General features: G+C 40.1%; 1 protein-coding gene across 2 annotated transcripts in view; it reads left to right on the forward strand.

The window, feature by feature from the left end:
* The window catches only part of SEPTIN9 (septin 9), a 339,777-nt gene that overhangs the window by 37,884 nt on the left and 279,950 nt on the right, over window positions 1-21,943 (forward strand). For both annotated transcript variants that reach the window (XM_020966002.2, XM_078155808.1), the window contains exon 2: window positions 5,429-5,482. In XM_020966002.2, the coding sequence (XP_020821661.1) occupies window positions 5,429-5,482 (54 nt within the window). The remainder of the gene's footprint in view (window positions 1-5,428; window positions 5,483-21,943) is intronic.

Consider the following 21,943-nt stretch of genomic DNA (forward strand, 5'->3'; position numbering starts at 1 on the left):
GGACCTGGAGTCTGGTTTCAAATCCTGCCTTATACACCTATAAACTGTGTGACCCTAGGTAAGTTACTTAACCTCTCTCAGACCCAGAGTAACTGAATTCACTATCTTTCCCCTTAAGCCTTCCCTTCTTCTTAATTTTCATATTACTCTTGAGGACACCTCCATTGTTCTAGTCAACCTAGGCATCATCCTCCTCACTCTTTCTCACTCTGATTCCAATCTGTTATCAAGTTTTTCATTTCTACCTTCTGAACATCTTTCCCATAATCCTTCTCTCATTTGATACTGCAGCCACCTTGGTGCCTGGTTTAGGCCCTTATCACCTCACACCCATACTGCTGTGATAGCCTGCTAGTTGATCTCCCTGCCTCTAGTCTAGTCTCTCCAGTCCATCCTCTACTCTGTTGTTAAATTCATCTTCTTAAATTGAGAGTCTGGCCATGTCACACACACACTCCTTTCAGATCAACTCCAGTGGTTCTTTATTGCTTCCAGAAACAAATATGAAATCCTCTGTTTGGTATTCAAAGCCCTTTATAATCTGACCTCCTCCTACCTTTCCAGTCTTCTTACCCTTTACTTGCCCTGACATACTCTGCCATCCAGTGATGCTATTTTCTTTCTGTTCCTCACAGAAAGATGCTTCTCCTGAATCTGAGCATTTTCCCTGACTGTCCTCAGTTCTTAGAATTCTCTTCATCCTCATGTCAAATTTCTCCCTCTCTGGATTCCTTCAAGTCCCAGTTTAAATCCCACCTTTTATACGGATTGCCCTTAATGCTAGTGCTTTCCCTGTTTTGATTATCTTCAGTTTATCTTGTCTATGTCTTGTTTGTACCATTAGATTGTGAGCTCCTTAATGGCAGGGTTTTGGGTATTTTGGTTTGCTTGTTTTTTGTTTTTCCTTTACTTTGTTTCCCCGGGGATACAAAGCACACACTTAGTGCAGTGTCTGGCATATAGTTAACTGACTGGTTAACTGATAAACGTACATAAAGTGTTTTGCAAACCTTAAAATGCTATCTAAATGCCAACTGTTGTTATTATTAGTCAGTTCCCCCTAGGAGTCTAGGAGTTTGACTCCAGTGGAATGAAATGAGATACTTGAAACTCATCTAGCATTTGACAAAACAAAGTTTACTTGAGTCATAGCAGGAAAAAGACATTCAGAGGGAGGAAAGGATGTGCATCCAGATTAAAGCCTTGATTCAGTTGAATATAGCTTCCCTGTGTTTGCTTCTGTTCTGCTTTCACAAGCTAGAGGTCAGGTCCTTTCATGTCCTTGCTGTCCTGAGCCTTCATTTCCCTGGCTCTCCCAGTAAAATCTTGAGGACAGTTTCAATGGCTTTTAAGGAAAAACTAGCCTAACTTCCCTGGGGGAGGGGATATGTATGCTTAGTATGTTGCTCCTGTCATTGGTGGGAAGGTACCTCCTCACAGGGTCTAGACCTCCTCGAGCCATGTCCCCAGTCACTGAGGAAGTTAATCCGTTCATCTTTGCAGCCCCTACCCTAGGCAGCCTTCTTGGGTTAATCAACCTAAACTGGCCACTTTATGCCTAGTGAGTGCAAACTAGCTACTTTAGCCCACCATATCTACTGGATAGCTCTAGAACATGCTTCACCTTCATATCCCATTCAGAAATATATCTAGACTATTTACCTTCCGCCTGCTGCTTCATACAAATCCCTTTCCTTTCCTTTTGCTTATTCTTTTGTTCTGGGCGCAGCCACCAAATCTACCGAATTAGTGCTTCTGGAAAGAATGTCAGTTGATTGTTTTATGCATCATTATCCTGTGATTCTTCAGGTCAAAACTACTTTCCTTGGCCACCATGCCCATATACAGGTTGTCCCAAAAGTCTTAGGGCAGTTTTAAGTGTTATCTTCCTCTGTTAAAATGGAGGCTCTTTGAGGACTGGGGTTGTTTCCCTTTTTGTATTTGCATATAGTAAGCACTTAATAAAATGTCTTTTTTAAAAAAATTCATTCATTCTTGCAGCTGAAACCTAGGTGGGTTGATTATTCCTCCCTATTGTAACATGAGTTCCTTGAGAAAAGGGATTATCTCACTTTTCTAATTGTATTGCTAATGCTCAGCCCAGTGTTTTGCCACACTGTACATGTTTATTAAATGCTATTTCATTTATTCATTGCATTCAGGGTCAGGATTAGGATAGTTAGGACAAAGATCCAGCGTGGTAGAGGACCAAGATACAAAGCCTATAGTTTGCATAATAGCTGAGTTATGAATTTTCCAAGTTCTAGAAGGAAACTTTTCCTCATGAAATGAGGCAGCCACTCAATATATGCAATTACTACAATAATGTAAATGAAGAAATCATTCAAAGGCAGTGGAATTCTGAGTAGCAGAAAAACCAGTGAAGATCCAGGAGAAGAGATAATGATACATCACTTCTCTCTCATGGCAGAGGGATGAGGAAGTATTGGACAGAAGATATCGTATGCATGGTCTGACAAGGTTTCTGTTTGGGATGGTGTTGCTTAAAAGTTTTTCATTTTGTTTTGGGGTTTTTTGGGTCACAAAGAGTAGTGATAGTTCTTGCTTTAAGAAAATTTGCATATGTAAAGAATTCTAGAAGAAATCCAAATTCCAAAAAAATCCCACACTACATATATTATCTTTACTGCACAGTACTATGCTCTCTTTTTCTCTGTTCCTGCTCCTGAGCATTTTGGCCTCCTTGTTGTTTGTCCTTCCTTCTTGAAGAGGACTATAACCTGAGGGAGATGATGCCATGACATGCAAGTGAATTGGATTTAAGTGAGGGTGGTCTGTGCAAAGAAAGTCACCAGTCTCACTCTCTCCTTCGGAGCCAGTGGCAAGATATGGAACAGGAGGACTGGAGATAGCTCAGGATGTAGTGGGAGACCTTGGCCTTTCTAAGCTAAGGCTTTAACAGGTCTCCATTTGACTGAGGCAATGACCAATCCTACCCTTCCACTAATCCACCCACTCCCACCAAAAACAAAAACAGAGCAAAGCAAAAAAACCCAATCCTTCAAGTGAAAGCAGAAGAACAGATGGAGACCACTTCAGCGCTGGTGCCTCCCAAAGGAGACCTTTGTACCTTTGCCCCAGTCTGCCCACCTGCCTTCTTGTCTGGCCAGTCAGTCTTCTGTCTATTCCCCTCATACTGCAGTGGGAGAGCTGGTTCGGAGTCGGTAAGAATAACAAGGCTAGAGTCCTTCCGAGCAGGGCTTTGTGGAACCAAGCAGCTCAGGATACTGGTTGGTTGGGTGGAAGGAGAGTGGGGACTTGCTTATATCAGAGCTGAAGGGGAGTAACTTATGGAAATTTGCTATGGCATAATCTTTGTGCTATGCAAGCAAAAAAAAAAAAGACTTGCACCTGTGTTGTTCTGGTCTTCAGGGGTGTCTATCTTGAAATAGCCACACTTTCACTCTCTAGAGTCCCTCATTACCATATTCATAAGATGTAAATGAGGACTTTGACATCACATAAGTTACTATCAGGCATTGAGGAGTCTTAATTGCGCTTGTGAAGTCTTGGGAAAGTCCCTTGACCACAAGGTCACTGGTGATAGGGTAGTCTGAGGGTCTCCAGACCACAGGTTGCTAGTGATAGGGTGGGCTATGGAGTGATGAGGTTGCCTGTTCAGCATATGGGGAAGTAGTTGTCTGCCCTGCATATAGGGCTAAGAATATAGGGGAAAGGGTTGCCTAATCGGGATATAGGGAAAGAATGGGGCCTCACTGCTCTGGGGGAAAAATAGGACTTTGCTGTTCCTATTCCAGTACCATGGGTATTCCTCCTCCTTTTCTTGCTTCTCTTTCGTCAGCTCCCACATGTCTTTGGACCATGTGCCAGCCCATTACCTCCGCTGGGCAGCCCTTTTCCTGCCTCCCTCTTCCCTTTCCTCTCCTTTGCAGATCTGCAGACAAAGTACTCAACCATCCACTTATATAAAATGAGAACTGGTGGTATTTGAGCTGGAGTAAAACGGGAAATGATTTCATAGAAAAACAAAAGGAATCAAGTAGTAAAAAGTATTTCAAAAACCAAAACAAGTTGCTCTAGGTTTCTTTACAACAGCAATCTCCCCTAGAACATTTAAAATCTGACATACTCAGTACTCAAATGGGACAGGCAATATGGCATAGCAGATAGTTTTGGACTTGGAATCAGGAAGACCTGTGTTTGAATGCTTCCCCATACGCTTAATTTTCCAGCTCTGAGGCAAGTTATTGAACACCCAGAGCCTGTATCTTCCTCGCATGATTTTTTGATGAGACTAATGAGATAATGTTGACAAAACTAATACAAATGTCAGTCATTATTAATTATTTTGGTGATGTGGGTATTTTCTCCACTGACACATTGCAAACCCCCTTCCCTCACTTTACCTCCTTTGTAAACAGTCTTCTTAAATTGTTGTGGCCAAAAGCTATACTGCTTTGTGGCATAGACCATCACCAGGCCCAATGATTGGATTTTAATCCTTTTCAATTTAATAGAACCCACCAGAGATTGCACTCTACTGGTAAAGCTTTTGAGACCAGGGCCACCTCCGCATCATGAGGATACATCAAAGACACATTTAAGTAGAAGAAAATAATCCATTTTTTCAGAAATGGATTCCAGCCTTTTCAAAAATATATGTATATTCAGATACCCATGGCCTTCCTAGTCTGGAGACTCTTGGATACCCTTGGCTTCCCTTTGCCACTTCCCCAAACTCCAAAGCACCCAGACCCCCATCAGGACAGCAGGAAGCTCCTTGAGCAGAGGCATGTTTCCCTCCTTGGCTTCCCTTTGACCCTTCCCTGAACTCTGCCACCCAGACCCCATGGGAATCATTAACTGCAGTCCTTCTGATGAAATGGAAGATCATCAGGCCTTATCATCTGCCTTGCCACTGTGTCTCAAGTTACTCCTGGTCTTACCTTTACTCTCTCTTTATATCCTCCAGACCACCAGACACTGCCATCTGACCTGACGATGCACCTTAAGGAATCCTAGGCCTTGCCATTTGTCCCACCAAGCTGTCCTTAGACCTTCTGGCTGAACTTACTTGTCTCCTTGAGTATGAACTCCTTGAGAGCAAGAACTGTATTGCTTTTTATTGTTTGTATCCCCAGTGCTTAGCACAGTGCTTGACATATAAGAACTTAATAAACGATTTTTCATTAATTCATCTTTCATTCATTTCTTTCTTTCTATCACAGGCTCAATAGATCCTAGAGCTCTGACTCCACACTGATTGGAGTCAAATCCCTGAGGTTACTAGAGTTGCCCTGGTCTCTTGATGCTCAGTGACATCCTTTGGGTTACCCTAGTCTGGATTTATGGCCACTATTAGGGCAAGGGCATGCTCTGGCTATCCGTTGTCTACAGGAGGGAATGTGTAGCTTAACCTCAGACATTTTCTTTTTTTTGCCTCTAGGAGTCATGAGGACCTCCATTAGTCGTAGAAGGCTTGGTGACACGTCTGGCCCAGGTAAGATGCCTTTGCAATACTTTCAATCACAATTAATGTACAAATTAATGTTATTTAATCTCAATGGGACCTTCACTAAAGCAAGGCAATCCTTTTATTCCTCTTTAATTTATTACTATTCCGTTCTCTATAGCACCTGTTCCAAACCTCTTTTCTCCTCAAGCCTCCCACATCAACCTCTCATCCTACCTTGTTATTGTTACTAAAAAAAAAAAATTAGGCCCTTCACAGGATCTTCCTGTTCTTCTGTATTTCTCACAATTCAAGGTATGTCATCCATTTTCTTTTTTAATCCCTTCTTATCAAAGCCAACCCCTCTGTATGTGCCTTTGATCCCATTCCTTCCCATAATGTCCAGCAGATTGGCTCCTTGATCCTCCCTACCTCTGTCTCTAATCTTTACTCTCTTCTTATTTACTGGTTCCTTCCTTGTTGCCTGCAAACATGCCCAAGTCTTCCATATCCATAAAAAACCATCACTACAAACTAACATCCTATGAAGCTATCATCTCTTTCTCAGCCAAACTCCTAGAAAGGAGTGTGTATATACTTATTGCCTCCATTTCCTCTTCTTTTGCTCACTTCTCAGCCCTTTGCAGGAACTTCCAACTGAATCCATTCTTTCCAATGTTATAAGTGGTCTATTTGCCATATTTGATAAGCTTTTCTTAATTTCCTTCCTTCTTTGATCTTTGCAGGATTTGACACTGTTGACTACCCTCTACCCTGGGATACTCTTCCCATTCTGGGATTTGGTGACACTAACTACTTTTGGTTTTCTTCCTACTTTTCTAAGATCTTTGTCTCTCAGTCTCCTTTGCTGATCATCATCTGCCCCTTTACTTATCATCTCTATGCAGATATTTCACAGATATATATATATATATATATATATATATATATATATACATATATAAATATATATATATATGTATATATATATTCTCAGTTTCTCTAGAGTTCTATTGCCACATCAACTGCTTTTTGAATATTTTGAACTGGATGTCTGTCCTATAGAAACCTCAAACTCACCATATCCAAAATAAAATTTATTAGCTTTTCCTTGAAATCCACTCTTCTTTGGAACATGCCTATTACTGTCAGGGGTACCACCATATGATTCATAACCTTGATACACTTGACGCTTCATTCTTCCTCACCCCAAATACTCAATTTTTACTCAGTTGGTTGCCAAGTGTTGCCGTTTCTACCATCACAACATCTCTCAAATCAACCCCTTCTGTCTAGTCACACTGTTACCACTTTAGTTCAGGATCTTGCCACTTTTCATCTAGAGTATTGCTGGTCTCCCTGAGTTACTTCTCTCGCCACTTCAATCCGTCTTCCACACAGCTGCCCAACTGCTTTTCCTAAAGTACTGATCTGATCATATCATTTCCCTACTCTAATAAACTCTAATGGCCCCTATTATCTCTAGGCTAAAATACTTAAAATCCTGTTTGTTAGCATTACCTCTTCACAGCCTGATCGCTTCTTACCTCTACAGTCTTCTTACATATTTTTCCCTTTCATGTACTTTATAGTCTAGCCATGTGAACTTACTTGTCATTCTGCAAACAGAACACTTCAGCTACCATCTACACACTTTCGTATTACTTTTCTCTTATGCCTAGAATGCCTCTGCCTCTTAGAGTCCCCTTTTTCCTTCAAAACTAATCCTTTCAGCTGTTTATTCCTTTTTTCTTCATAGTATCTGCTGTCTTGATACCATCTCTTCTATCTTCTCCACCAGATTGCATCCTAGATTATTCCTCCCCACTCATTTCTGTCTTCAACCTCTTCCTATCAACTGGTTCCTTCCTTTCTTCTTTTTTTCCCATAAGCTGACTCTCCACCATCCTTAAAAACAAAGCAAAACAAAACCCCAAACTTTCAGTAGACCTTCCTGTCCCCGTATGCTTTCCAACCTATATTTCCTCCCTTTCTCAGCCAAACTCCTTGAAAAAAGCTGTCTACGCTCTCCCCTTATTGATCCCTTGACCCTTTGCAATCTTGCTTCTGACCTAATCACTCAACTAAAAATATTCTTTCCAAAGTTGCTAATGATCTCTTGATTGCCATATATGATGGTCTTTTTTTAGTCCTCGGCTTTCTCAACTTCTCTGCTGTATTTGATGCTGCTAACTGCCCTCTCATCCTAGGTAATTCTCTCCTCTGTAGGTTTTCTCTCCTCTTGCCTGGTTTGCTTCCTACCTGTCTGACCATTCTTTTCAGGCTCCTTTCTTGGCTTACCCTTAACTGTGGGTGTTCACCAGGGTTCTTTCATATGTCCTCTTTTCTCCTTTCTGGGATTAACTATAATCTTTAAGCAAATAGGCAGATGGCTCAGGTCTATCTATCTTATCTAGCACCAGTCTTTCCCTAAGCTTCAGTCCTGTATCACCACTTTCCTAGTGGATGCTTTTGACTTGCCATGTGCAAAACATTATATGTCCTAAATTTCACTATTTCCGTAGAGAGCACCACTATTTCCCCAATCTCCCATGGTTCATTTCCCTCTACTTCTTACTCTTTTTCACTCCATGTCACCAATCATCTGTCAAGTCTTACAGTTTTTACCACCCTACATTTCTCACATCTGACCCCTTCTCTCAATCAACAATTTAGTTTAGACCTTAATCATCCCTTCATACTACCATTATCTCTTCCACATCCTGACTTTCCCCATTATGGTTTTGATATATCATGGGTCTGTATAAGAAATTAAATGGGAGTTTTGGGGGAATTTTGCTGAAGTCACAGATGACACAGAAGAAGTTTAGAAACTCAGAAATGCACAAAATATATGTATAGCATTGTATAATATCAACACATTTTATCTTTTAACACCATAACAACTCAGATATCTTCTCTGCTACGAAAGGAGGCCCAACAAAATTTTATGTAGATTTTCCACATTGCGGGAGTGCAGTACCTCTAACCCCTGCGATATGGAAGAGATAACTGTACTGCAAAGGAATTTCCTTAATTTCAGATCTGACCATGTGACTTCTAGACTCAGTTCCAGTGCCTTCCTAGGACAAATAAAAACTCCTTTATTTAGCTCTTAAAGCTCTATTCTATTTGACCTCAACCTATTTTTCCAGCCTCATTGTACATGACTCCCCTTCCCACACTCTGTCATCCAACCAAAATTAGACATTTCTCTGTTCCTCATTGTTTTAAAATTATGTCTTGTTCTGGTCCTCCTGACCACCTCCTCTCCTTCTAGTAAGTATAGTAAGTTTATTGGTATCCAGTTTAAAGGTAATAGTGGAAATAAGATTGCAAATAGGGAACCTGGAAGTCCAAAAGATCAAAGGAGCATAATTTACACATTATATAATATATTAACTAAAATTCACATCCTGGTAATATGCTGAATCAGGGCAAATCATCTAAGTACTGCTTGTCAAGGTTCTGGTCCTAAACGCCAGAAAAAATCCAGACCTCCATGGTTTCAGACCAGCAGAACATCAAAAAACTGCTGTTAACTTTGAGATGATGACTTTGAAGTTTTGCTGATAACTTTGAGATGATTTAGATATGTTAATGAACTAACCCCAGGGTGGCACTGATAAAAGTTGATCTGTTTCCCCAAACCCTACAAAAATGAGATCTCAAACTCTTGCCCCAAGCATTCCTCCATCTTCATCGAATCCATGTTGCCTAGTGCTCCCAACTCTTAAGCTGTGGTTATGTGAGTGATATTCTCTGCCTCTCATTCTCCCCTCCTCTTCCCCACACTGCCTCCCTCCCTTCAGCATCTTATTCCCCTGTCCCTGAGCTGTGCTATATGCCCCTGTATCCCTCTCCACTTTTCACTGTTTATCTCTGTGCCTTGTTAAAAGTGTGATTGAAGCTCCATTTCCCCATTGCCAATTGTGGTCTTTCCTGGTGAGTACCCAAAGAACTGGGTATGCCTGCTCCCTTTTCATAATTTCATAAATTAATTATCAATTAACTCACACATGACACCCCATCTCTTATCCCTTTGTGCTGGCTGTTTTAAATACCTGGAATACATTCCCTTTTCCTCTGCCTCATAGAGGCCATCTTTTTTTTAAGACACAGCTCAAACAGAGTATTCCATGTGAAGCCTTTCCTGATTTCCCTAGCTGATAGTACCCTCCTTTCCAAATAACCTTTCATTTAAATTTTTTTTATATATTATATTTACTCACTTTATATTTTTGCCATATATATATGTTCATATATGTACTTGTTTCTCCCATTAGAAAGCAAGTTCCTTGCCAATGGGGATTGCTTCATTTTTTATATTTCTATCTCCAGGGACTAGCATAGTGCCTAGCACATAATTGGTGCTTAATAAATACTAATTGATTGATTGATATTTTGTCTGTACCTATATAAGTACATGTAGTCTTCCCAATAGAATTCAACCTCTTTGAAGGCAAGGACTGTTTCAATTTGTGTATATCCTCAGTACCTGGAACATAGTAAGTACTTGCTGAATGATTCATTAAACCCAAACATCCATATCTAATAGACTAAATGATGAATATCCCTGTCTCTTCTAAAACTTGTTCCAATTTAATATCTTTTGCTCATAAAATAGGCACATTGCCACTTTGAATTAAATAAGGTATATTCCCTGCTGCCTGGAGCACTGATGGGCTTTATTGGCCAATAACTGTAGTCCTCAGAGGAGCAGCACCAAATCTGTGCCTTATTTGCAACCCCAAAGGATGTATTTCCCTTTTGCCTGAGAATGTTGAATGCCTGATCTTCAATTTATGAAAGATCTTTGATCTTTTCACTTTATGAAGATCTGTAGATCTTCTCTAGTACGTTCCATCCAGGGAGCACCAAACGTTTCCACTGGCGTTGTTTGACTTAAACTCACAAGTAGTTGTAAAGACATGAAAGTTTGTAAGGTAGTCATGTCCATTTTATAGATAACAAAACTGAGGCACAAAAAGGTTAATTTGATCCAGGATCCTCTAGATCAAGGGTAGGAACAAGACCAATACTGTGGCTTCCAATGCTTCCCATTCCAGGGCTTAGTATCATGTCATTTTTTCTGATGATTTTAAAGCAGTAATTTTCCTTAGGGTAGGAGTTCTTAATCTGGGGTCCATAGACCCTGTGGATAGATTTCTGAGGGTCCATGAACTTGAAAAGGAAAAAAAAATACATCTCTATTTCAATAAAATTGATTTCCTTTGTAAATCCTGTGTATTTTATTTTATTCATTTAAAAACATTATTCTGAAGCTTCATCAAACTGCCAGATGGGTCCCTTATACACATAGAAAGGGTTAAGAACCTCTGTGTATAAGAAGCTTAGCATACATGTTCTTCTTTCTGTGGGCTGGTCTGGGGCCTGCAGACACTATATCTAGACAGCACCTTCATGTTGGAGGTGAGGCACTAATAATAGGCCTCGTGTTCAACCCTCCCTTATCTTTGTTTGACTAACTGAGGCTCTGGAGCGTAGGACAGGCAGCTCCTCTTATGACTGGTGTGACTTGTCCATTCTGTCTTACTACTCTTTTCCTTCTGCTCAGGTGATACCTGCCATAGAAAGCTTTAGAAATGAAAGCAAGGACAATCCCTATTCTGTCCTGGCTGCTTCCTCCTTAGATGTTGCCCTGTCGATGGTCCCAGTTCTGCACTGTCAGCATTTTGTGGCAAACTGGCCGTAGCTTGTCTTGGAAGCCTAAGGCATAATTTCCCAAAGTATGAAGCTCTAACCCAGCTATCTGGGTTTCACCATGGGGACTACTTGCTGACAGCATGAAATCCTCTTCTTTGGTTTCTGTGTGGGCTCTCTGGGTGCCCCTCCAGCAGACTGAGAAATCTTCCCAGTTTCTTCCCAAAAATCACAGAATCTCAGTAAAGAAGGATCTCAATTAATCCAGTTCCTCCATTAGCAGGAATCCCAAAGATAAACTAAATCACCTTTCCTCTAGTTCTCATAAGGAAAATGAGAGTTTAGAAGAATCTGTATACTCTAATACATTAAAGGCTTTCAGAACTGAAAAACTTAAAAATCAATCCACAGCCGATAGTCATGGTGAATTATGATAATTTAGTACTTAGCATTCCAGCTTCCACCTCTGTCCCAGGTGGTGACAGCCCCCCTGGTCTGGCAATCATCCCCTTTCCTTACTTCTACCTCATTGAGTCTCTAGTTTCCTTAAAGGCACAGCTCGGCCGTAATCTCCTACACAAGGCCTTTCCTTCTCCCCCCAGGTATTAGCACTCCCTATCCTTTGAAATTATTTTGTATAATGATTATGACAATGTCAATGGAAAGAACAAAGACAAAGGAAAAAACCCAAATTGAATGCTAGGAGTTATGATGATCAAGCTTGGCCTGGAAGAAGAGCCAAAAAAAAAAAATGAACCTCCCTCTCTTCTTTGCAGAGACAGTGGACTGTGGGTGGGAACATTGCAAATATTCTGTTTGGGTTGATGATTTGGTTGGTTTAGCTGAATTGCTTCCCCCTTATCCCCTTTAAAAAAAATTCTTTGTCTCTCTGGGGAGGGATTGAGGGACGATGTATTTGGAAACAAAAGTGAATTTTTAAGAAGGTCAAAAACCTCTTTTAAAAAATTATTTTATATATACTTTGTATTTACTTACTTGTGCCTATATTTTATCTCACCAGTAGAATAAAGGCAGGAATTGCTTCTTTTTTATCTTCTTATCCCAAGCACCTAGCACCTCAAGGTCTTCACCCATAGTAGCCACTTAATGAATAGGTGTTGATTTGAATTGAATAATATAGTTATAGTTAGTGAAGTCAGAGGCTTTTAATTTTACCTTAAAGGTGATGTTTTCTTGATAACTGACCACTTTTCCCAAACTTAAATCTCTATAAATCCTCTGACTTCTTTCTTCTGAGGCTGTGAATGGTAGGGGTTTCTTCTCTATGAGACAGCAGGAAATCATCATTTTGAAGGCAATATCCCTTCTTCTTTGCCCACCCATGTTTACCTTCCTACCTATCTCTTTGTTGCTGCTTCTCTTTCCCTCAAGTCTTTATTTTGGGCTTCCCATGCAGAGAGGTTGCTGCCTGACTTTCCCACTTTTGTTTCAAGTTATTTGTAAGTCTGGGTATATTCAGGTTTGAGTCAGAGAAGACATGATTCACAACACCCCTGCTCTACCTGATTACCCACTTGAGCCAAGGCTGACTGGATCAATAAAATTCTAGGAACATTTTTCTTGCCTTTAAAAACCAAACCAAACCAAAACAAACAAACAAACAAAAAGAAACTAGCCTAACCCATATGCTTCCCCCCACCCCCTTTTGGAGGCAATTGAGGTTAAGTGACTTGCCCTGGGTCACACAGCTAGTAAGTATCTGAAGCTGATTTGAACTCAGGTCCTCTTGACTCCAGGGACAAGTGCTCTATCCACCTAATTACCCCTAACCTAACTCCTATGGCAGGGGGAGGGACTGGATGAGCACATAGATGACATGCTCATCAAATATGCAGATACCAAAGCTGGGAGCTATTGTTTTTTAATTTTTTAAATTTTTAAAAATTTTAAAAATTTTTAAAATTTTATTAATTTATTTTGATTTATCAACAATCACTTCCATATGCTTTTGAGTTGAAAATTTTTCTCCCTCTTCCTCCCCCCCACCCTCCCCAAGACAGCACACAATTTGATATAGGCTTTACATTTACATACCCATTAAACATATTTTCACATTAGTGAAGTTGTAAGTAAAAATTAAAACCAATAGGAGGAACCATCAGAAAGATGAAACAAAACTCAACAGAAGGTAAAAATAAGTGAGAGCGATTTGACTCCCATAGTTCTTTCTTTGGATGTGGACAGCATTTTCCATCCCTAATGCTGAGAAGGGTTCAGTTTAACAATCTTAGTCATTGCATAACGTGACTGTTATTGTGTACAAAGTCCTCTTGGTTCTGCTCACTTCATTCAGCATCAGATCATACAAGTCTTTCCAGGTTTTTCTGAAGTCAGCCTGTTCGTCATTTCTTATAGCACAATAGTATTCCATTACATTCATATACCACAACTTGCTCAGCCATTCCCCAATTGATGGGCATCCTCTCAATTTCCAATTCTTGGCCACCACAAAAAGAGCTGCTATGAATATTTTTGTACATGTGGGTCCTTTTCCCATTTGTTTGATCTCTTTGGGATATAGCCCTAGAAGTGCTATTGCTGGATCAAAGGGTATGCACATTTTTGTAGCCCTTTGGGCATAGTTCCAAATTGTTCTCCAAAATGGTTGGATCATTTCACAACTCCACCAACAATGTATTAGTGTTCCAATTTTCCCACATCTTCTCCAACATTTATCATTTTCCTGTTTTGTCATGTTGGCCAAACTGATAGGTGTGATATGGTACCTCAGAGTTGTTTTGATTTGCATTTCTCTAATCAATACGAATATAGAGCATTTTTTCATATGACTATAGATGGCTTTAATTTCTTCATCTGAGAACTGTCTGTTCATATTCTTTGACCATTTATCAATTGGGGAATGGCTTGTGTTCTTATAAATTTGTCTTAATTCTCTACATATTTTAGAAATGAGGCCTTTATCAGAGAGACTGGTTGTAAAAATTCTTTACCAATTTTCTACCTTCCTTCTAATCTTAGCTGCATTGGCTTTGTTTGTGCAAAAACTTTTCAATTTAATGTAATCAAAATGATCCATTTTGCATTTCATAATGTTCTCTATCTCCTATTTGGTCATGAATTCTTCTGTTCTCCATGGATCTGATAGGTAAACTATTCCTTGTTCTCAACTGGGAGCTATTGTTAACACACATAGAATTCAAAAAGACAGGCTAGATAGATCACTAAATCTAATAAGATGAAATTTAGTAGGAATAAATGTGAAGTCTTACCCTCTGCTTCAAAAAATTAACTTCACAACTACAGGGTGAGGGCAAAAGGTGGGGAGGAATGTTAAGAAAGACATTTGTCTGAAAAAGAACTAGGGGGCATAAGCGGCCTGCAAGCTTCATGTAAGTTGGCCATGTGAAATGGAAACCCAAAGAGGTCATCTGGTCTTTGGGCTGCATTAAGAAAGGCATTTTTTGTTGTTGTTCAGTTGTTCAGTCATATACGATTCTTTGTGACCCCATGGACACATGCACACCAGGCCCTTCCGTCCTCCACTACCTCTCCAAGTCTGTCCAACTTCACGTTCATTGTTTCCATGCTACTTTTTATCCATCTTTTCCTTTTGCCTTCAATCTTTCCTGACACCAGGGTCTTTTCCAATGAGTCCTGTTTTCTCATGTGGCCAAAGTATTTAAGCTTCAACTTCAGTATTTGACCTTCCCTACTTATCAGAAATAAGTAGATTACATAATACCATGAGATCACATGTGGAATAGTGCTTAGCTCTGGGTGCCACTGTTTTAGAAGGACATTGATAAACTGGAGGGCATCCAGAGAAGGGTAATCAGAATACCAAAGAACTTTGAGTCCACATCACAGGAGGATTGATTATAGGAACTGGAATATTCAGGCTGGGGAAGAGTCTGGGAGTATATGATAGCTGTCTTAAGCATTTCAAAGGCCATCGTGTAGAGGAAGCATCGGTTGCTATTGTTTTCTTTGTTTTAAATTGAGCCTCAGAGAAGAACCTTATTCAACGGATAGAAGGTGAAAGGCAAATTTTGGCTTAATTTTAGAAAAAAAAACAAAACCAAAAAAAAAGTCATAGCAATTAGAGCTGTCCAAAAGTGTAATAGCCTGCCTCCAGAGGTGGTGAGTTCCCATCGATTTGAGTTCTTCAAGAAAACTATAAATGACCACATGACCACTTGTTGGTTTTTTTATAGTGAGTATTCCTTTCAGATATGATTGGACTAGATGGGTCCTGAGGTCCTTTCCAACTCTAAATTCTGTCATTCTTAATTCTCAGTCTTATTTCTCTGTACTATGTGCTGTATGTCCCTACCTTCTGTGTGTCCCTGAATAACAGAGAGGTAACTATGAGCTCAGAACCTACAGTAGCAGTGATTATTGCCTGCTCCTAGAAATACTCTGTGAGACAGTGATCCTCATTTGACTAGAACCAGGATGAGTCACCAGGAGTACCGGGTCATCAAGAATGGAATTTGGTCATATCTGGGGTGTTTTTCACTATTATTTTGGTTTCATTCCAAACAGAAGTAGAAAAACTCCCAAAACAAACAAGGCAATCCAGCATGCTCACACAAGCACGCTCAGTATCAGGCCACAAGTTCAGAGATTAGGCAAAATGTATTTATTTAGGAACATAGCAACCTTGGGGGAAAAATAAAAATCTGAGAGAGGATTCAAGCGTGGAATGTAGTCAGTCTGCAAGGGCTGGGATCCCATGCACTCACACTGAGGAGGCTGCGGGCAGCTCCAAATTTATTGATCAGAGGACCATCAGACAGGTACCACAGAAGTGACTGCTGTGAGAGTGTGGAGGGGACTATAGATGATAGGGATGGGGAAGGGCTCCATGAGAAGGTAGGCTTTGGAGTGGTAGGGTAAGGCTGTAGCTGTTTTTTGTTACCTCTTCTTTAATTCAACAGAGGAACAAGACAGTCAATATTTGAGTTTGAAACCAAGCAGTTAAGTAATTTTAGAAGGCCATCTGAACACAAACTGAAACTATTAACTGTATACAACCAATTCTTTATTATCTTTTTGAAAGAGGGATAAAGGTACTATATAAATCTCTAAAAGCAATGGATCAGTGGAAACAGTGATTAGGGGAAAATATACTGGATTGGGAGTGCTAGATTTGATTCCCACTTCTGCCACTTACTACCTGTGTGACCTAAGGCAAGTTTAAGAGGTTTTAGTTGACTTCAAACTCAATATGAGTCAGCAGCGTGATGTGGCAGCCAAAAATACTACTGGAATCTTGGGTTGCCTGAAGAAAAACATAGCTTCCAGGAATAGGGAGGTGATTGTCCTGTTGCACCTCTGGAGGGCTGTTATTGGGCGTGCTTGTGTGTGCATGCTGGTTTGTCTTGTTTGTTTTGGGAGTTTTTCTACTTCTATATGGAATAAGCCCAAAATAATAGTGATCTAGACATGACCAAATTCCACTGTTAATGGCCCCTGGCCTTTTCAGGTTTCATCTGGAATGTTGTGTTCACTTCTGAGCACCAATGATTTAAGAAGGACATGGACAAGCTGGAGAGTATCCCAGATGGTGAAGAGCCTCGAATCCTTGAATTGAATGAGGAACTGGGACTTTTTAGCCTGGAATCCTTGGTTGAGGAGTATTTAAAGTACTGTTATGTGGAGGAAGGGTTCAACTTGTTCTTTTTGGCTTTAGAAGATAGAAATAGGAACTTTAGGTGGAAGTTTCAATGAGGAAAATTAGGTTTGATGTATGAGAAAGCTTTCTAATAATTTTTTGTTGAGTTGTTTCTGGGTTGTGTCTGACTCTTTGTGACCCCAGTTGGGATTTTCTTGGCAAAGATACTGGAGTGGTTTTCCCTTTCCTTCTCCATTTTACATATGAGGAAACTGAGGCAAGCAGGGTTAAGTGACTTGCCCAGGGTCACATAGCTAGTAAGTGTCTGAGGCCAGATTTAAATTACGACTGAAGAAGAATGATTCCAGGCCCAGCTCTCTATCCACTGTATCACCTGGCTGGAAATATCCTGAGGTGGAATGAGCTACCTCTGGAGGTGGTCATTTCCCTGTCCTTTGAAATCCTCAAGCAAAAGATGTTCAATCACTTGTTGGGTATATCACAATGGATTTCATTCAGTGTATGGTTGAATTCATTGGAAGAGGTTTCTTGCAACTCCAAAATTCGGTGATTCTTAAGCTTTCTGGGCAAGAGGGTTAAGACTTTTAGGTTCTCTTTCAGCTTTAAGACTGTGACTCTATTTTAGCCAATAGCTCCAACCTCTTCACTATTCAACCTTTCCCCCAGTTTTGAAGGAGTTTACTATACACACCTTTTGCTGTATCATACCTTTTACACAGTGGCCTCCCTGCATGTGAACAGGCAGGAAGGTGGAAAAGAAATAGCCAAAGGTGTGGCTTTTCATCTTTAAAGAATGATCTTTTATCTATCTACTTCCCACCCCTCATCCCCCAAAGGGGAGTTAGCTGCAAGCCGATGGGGATTGAGAGATTGTTTCCACATTTGGCTCAGGTTGTAGCTAGGCCAATGCACTCCCCCCAAACAAGGGGGAACAGGTAGTAAGCAGGTGAATGTAACTGTGGAATATCTGAGTAGTGACTCTGCATGGCAACTGCCCTGAGAAAAGCCTATCTTTTCATAAGAAATTCTGGAGCAGAGCTAAAAGTGGGATGCTGTTGTGGACCAGAGGCAAGCAGGGTGCCTTGGGCAGGGATAAGTAACATCAGACTGTTGTTGTCTGTGTGCTTACGAAAATTCCCTAATTCTACTTTGGTCATGGAGTATAGGGGATGGATTTTTGCAATTCTAAATCTGTCCTTAGAGGGAGGATGATGAAGGAGCACATGGCCAAAACACTTATCTTTTGCTAGCTGTGGGAGTCAAGAGACTGGTCTATAAATGATTTTGGCTCCTTGACTAAACTCATTTCCTTGTGATGGATGGTAAAATGGAAAAAGAAAGAAAAAATGTTAGTTCTCAGAGAGCTTTAGGATTTCTTTAATAGAGAATGCTTAAGAACCTGGGATTTGCCAACCCCAAATCTCAGGTGAATGAGAGAAAGATTTTAAAGTGGCACAAGCAAAGTGGAGATAATAACACTTTTAGGTTTATTTTTTGTTGTTCATATTACCTAATGATTTCTAAGGCAATTTCAAGCAGTTTTTCTTCCCCTTGGCTTTCCTATACAAGAAATTTTTTCTTTGAGAGCTGTGCAAAGAAATTTTATTTAAAATAGCCAGTCAACCAGCAATTATTAAAAACCAACTATTTACCAGGTACTGTGCTAATCTCTGGAGACAGAAAGAAAGGAGAAAAAACCCAACAAAAACATGGTCCTTCTTGTCAGGGAGCTCAAATGTCAGTGAGGGAGACAACATGCAATTAACTATGTCCATATAAGATAAATTAAGTGTAGATGGAAGGTAACTTGGAGGGAAAGGACTAGCAGGGGAGGATCTGGAAAGACCTATGACAGAAGGTGGGATTTGAGCTGAGTCTTGAAGGAAGCCAGTGACTCCAAGAGGCAGAGGTCAGGAGGGAGAACATTCCAGGCATAGGAAGAAGCCATGCAAAAGCATGGAGATGGGACAGTGAGTGAGATATGTGAGGAATAGCAACCAGAGCAGTGGAATTGGATCGTAGAGTATGTAGAGAGGAGTAAAGTGCAAGAAGACTAGAAGAAAGGTAAAAAGAAACTTTAAATGGAACAATAGGAACTTTCTATTTGATCCTGGAAGTAACTGGAAGTTACTTGACCAAAGGGCGGGGGTTGACATAGTCAGACCTGCACTTTAGGAAATTCCCTTTGGCAGCTCAGTGGAAAGATTGGAATGGAGAGAAATTTAAGGCAAGGAGAGCAATTAGAAGTCTATTGAAATAATCCAGGAAAGGGGTGATGGCCTGGAAAAAGGTGGTGGCTATGTGAATGGAGAGACGAGGACTTAAAAGAGAGATACTATGAAGGTAGAGATGACAAAATTTGGCAGTGGACTGGATATAATGGATAGGTAGGAGTGAAGAGAGCAGGATTTTGACACTGAGGGTTCAAGTCTGAGTAGCTGGGAGTATGTTGGTGCCCTTGAGAGAAATAAGGAAATTTGGAAGAGGGGATGGTTTGAGAGTGGGTGGGTGAGAAATAATGAGTTCTGTTTTAGACATGTTGCATTTGAGATGCTTACAGGAAATCCATGTCCTGCCGAGAAGACATAGGTAGTGCAATACTGGAACCCGAGAGATTAGATCTCATCTGCATAGAGGTGGTAGTTGAACTCATGGAAACTGATGAGATCACTAAGCAAGATAGTATAGACGGGAAAGAGAAGAGGGCCAAGGGCAGAGCCTTGGGGGACACACATTCTTAATATTACCCGAATGATTATCCAGCAAAGGAAACAGACAAGAATGAAGAGAGAATAGCCTCTCAAAAACATAGAGAAGAGTGATTAGAAGGAGAGGGTGATCAACAGTTTTAAAGGTTACAGAGAGATCAAGAAATATGGGGGCTTTTCATAACATGACTAAGGTGGAAATATGTTTAATATGATTATGCATGTATAGCCTATATCAGATTACTTGCCATTGTAGGGAGAGAAAAGGAGAGAGAAGGAGGGAGAAAAAAAATTGTAATTCAAAATCTTATAAAAGTGAATGTTGAAAACTATCTTTACATGTAATTGGAAAAAATAAAATACTATTAAATGGAAAACATGAAATAAAAAAATAAAAGTATGAGGACTGAGAAAAGGCTGTTAGATTTGGCAATTAGGCGTTTCAGTTGAATGATGGGCAGGGAAGGCAGATTGCAGAAGGTTTAGAATCTACTGATTCCTCTCCCTTCCCCTCCCTTCCTACTTTGGGGCATTCTGGGTGGTCCAGCATTCCCTGCCTAAGCCTTCCCCAAACTTTTGGCTGGTTCTCTAAGCCCAAACTGAGAAAGAGCAGCTTCAGTGCATTCTGGAGGTAAAGTTCAATTAACTTTTCCTTTAAGTGTTCAGATGATGTGTTATTATATGTGTATATACATATGCACATATGTATATGTAAAACATACACATACATATACATGTATGTGTGTGTGTATAGTATTGATATTGATTCATTATCCATGGTGCCTTTTCGAATAACATAATTTCCCAGTTCATCTCTTTTTATCTTTCTGTATTTACTGTGGATTTATCTTAGATCATGATCTCTACCTCTCCTTTTCTGAGTTCAATTGAACTATGAATCTTCCATTCAGTTCATTAAGTGGCTACTGCATAGAAGGCATTGGGAATACAAAAACAAAACAAACTAATCTCTACCTACAAGGAGCTTGCTATTTATTGAAGCAGAGGGGACTTGATGGGGGGTTGAGGGGGAGATACTTGTGTCCAGATAAATAGATACACAATAAATTGAGTTGTTCACTAACAACGTGGGAGATCAGAAAAGCTTTCCCATGAGAGGTGATAGCTGAATTGGACCTTTAAGGCTAGGACTAGTTAGAAGGATATATAATAACTAGTTATTCTAAGAAGAAAAAAGAGAATGTGGGAGAATATTCTAGATATAGGAACATGGAGGAAGGTAATGAAATGCTAAGTTTGGGGAAGAGCAAGGGAGCCAGATGGGCAGAAGCATAGAGTGTGTGAAGAGACATGTTAGGGGACATGATAATAAGTCTATAAAGTTCAGCTTGAGCCAACCTGAAGGAGCTGTGCCAAGCTGAGGAGTTTGCATTATGTTCTAGAGGCAGTAGGGAACCACAGAAACTTTTTTTTCTTGGTATTCCAAATTGCATTCCGTATTTAAGGCAGTCAGGCATCAAACATTTTTTTTCTTTTAAAAAGTATTTTTATTTTTTCCAATTACATATAAAGACATTTTTAAAGTTTATTTTTTATATAAAATTTTGAGTTCCAAATTTTCTACCTTCCTCTCTTCTTCTCCCTCAAGATGGTAAGCAATTTGATATAGGTTATATATAATATATGTATATGTGATTATGTAAAACATTTCCACATTAGTCACATTGTGAAAGAAGAAACAGAACAAAAGGAAAAAATCATGAAAAGAAATAAAGTGAAAATAGTATGCTTCGATCTGTATTCAGACTCCATCAGTCGGATGTGGATAGCATTTTCCATCATGAGTCTTTTGAACTTGTCTTGCATCATTGTATTGCCGAGAAGAGCTAAGTCAGTCATAGTTGATCATTGCACAATGTTGCTGATACTGTGCATGATGTTCTCCTGGTTTTGCTCCCTTCACTTTGCATCAGTAGAGCGATTCAGCAGGTAGGTGATCATGTGGGACTGGCGTTCAGGGTGAGATTGATGAGGTTATTCCTCACCTGAAATTTAATAGCTTCTCCCCTCCCCAAATACTTGGTAGTCTAATTCTAGCCCGCCTTACCAGGCTTCTCATGCAACTTCACGTATTTTGTGTTGTAGCCAACTAGGCAGCTGGGTGGCACAATGAGCAGAGGGCTGGGCCTGGAGTCAGGAAGCTCTAAGTTCAAATCTAGCCTCAGATACATCACTGGCTGTATGACCCTAGACCTCTTTCTGTCTCAGTTTCCTCAACTGTAAAATGGAGATAATAATAGCCCTTATCTCCAAAGGTTGTTGTAAGGATCAAATAAGATAGTACTTATAAAGTACTTTATAAAGTACTTAGCTCAGTGCCTGGCCATTAGGGGGGTGGTTGCTGAAGGTTAAGGTGGCTGTGGCAATTTCTTAAAATAAGACAACAACAACTGACATCAATTGACAAGTAAAAGTTCTCTGTCACATGCAGTGCTGTTTCATATCATTTTATCTACAGCAGAACGTCTTTCAAAATTGGAGATTGGTCAATCGTCT

The sequence above is a fragment of the Phascolarctos cinereus genome, unplaced genomic scaffold (genome assembly GCF_003287225.1).
Source record: "Phascolarctos cinereus isolate Bilbo 61053 unplaced genomic scaffold, phaCin_HiC Scaffold_5;HRSCAF=322, whole genome shotgun sequence".
In the NCBI taxonomy this organism is placed as follows: Eukaryota; Metazoa; Chordata; class Mammalia; order Diprotodontia; family Phascolarctidae; genus Phascolarctos; species Phascolarctos cinereus.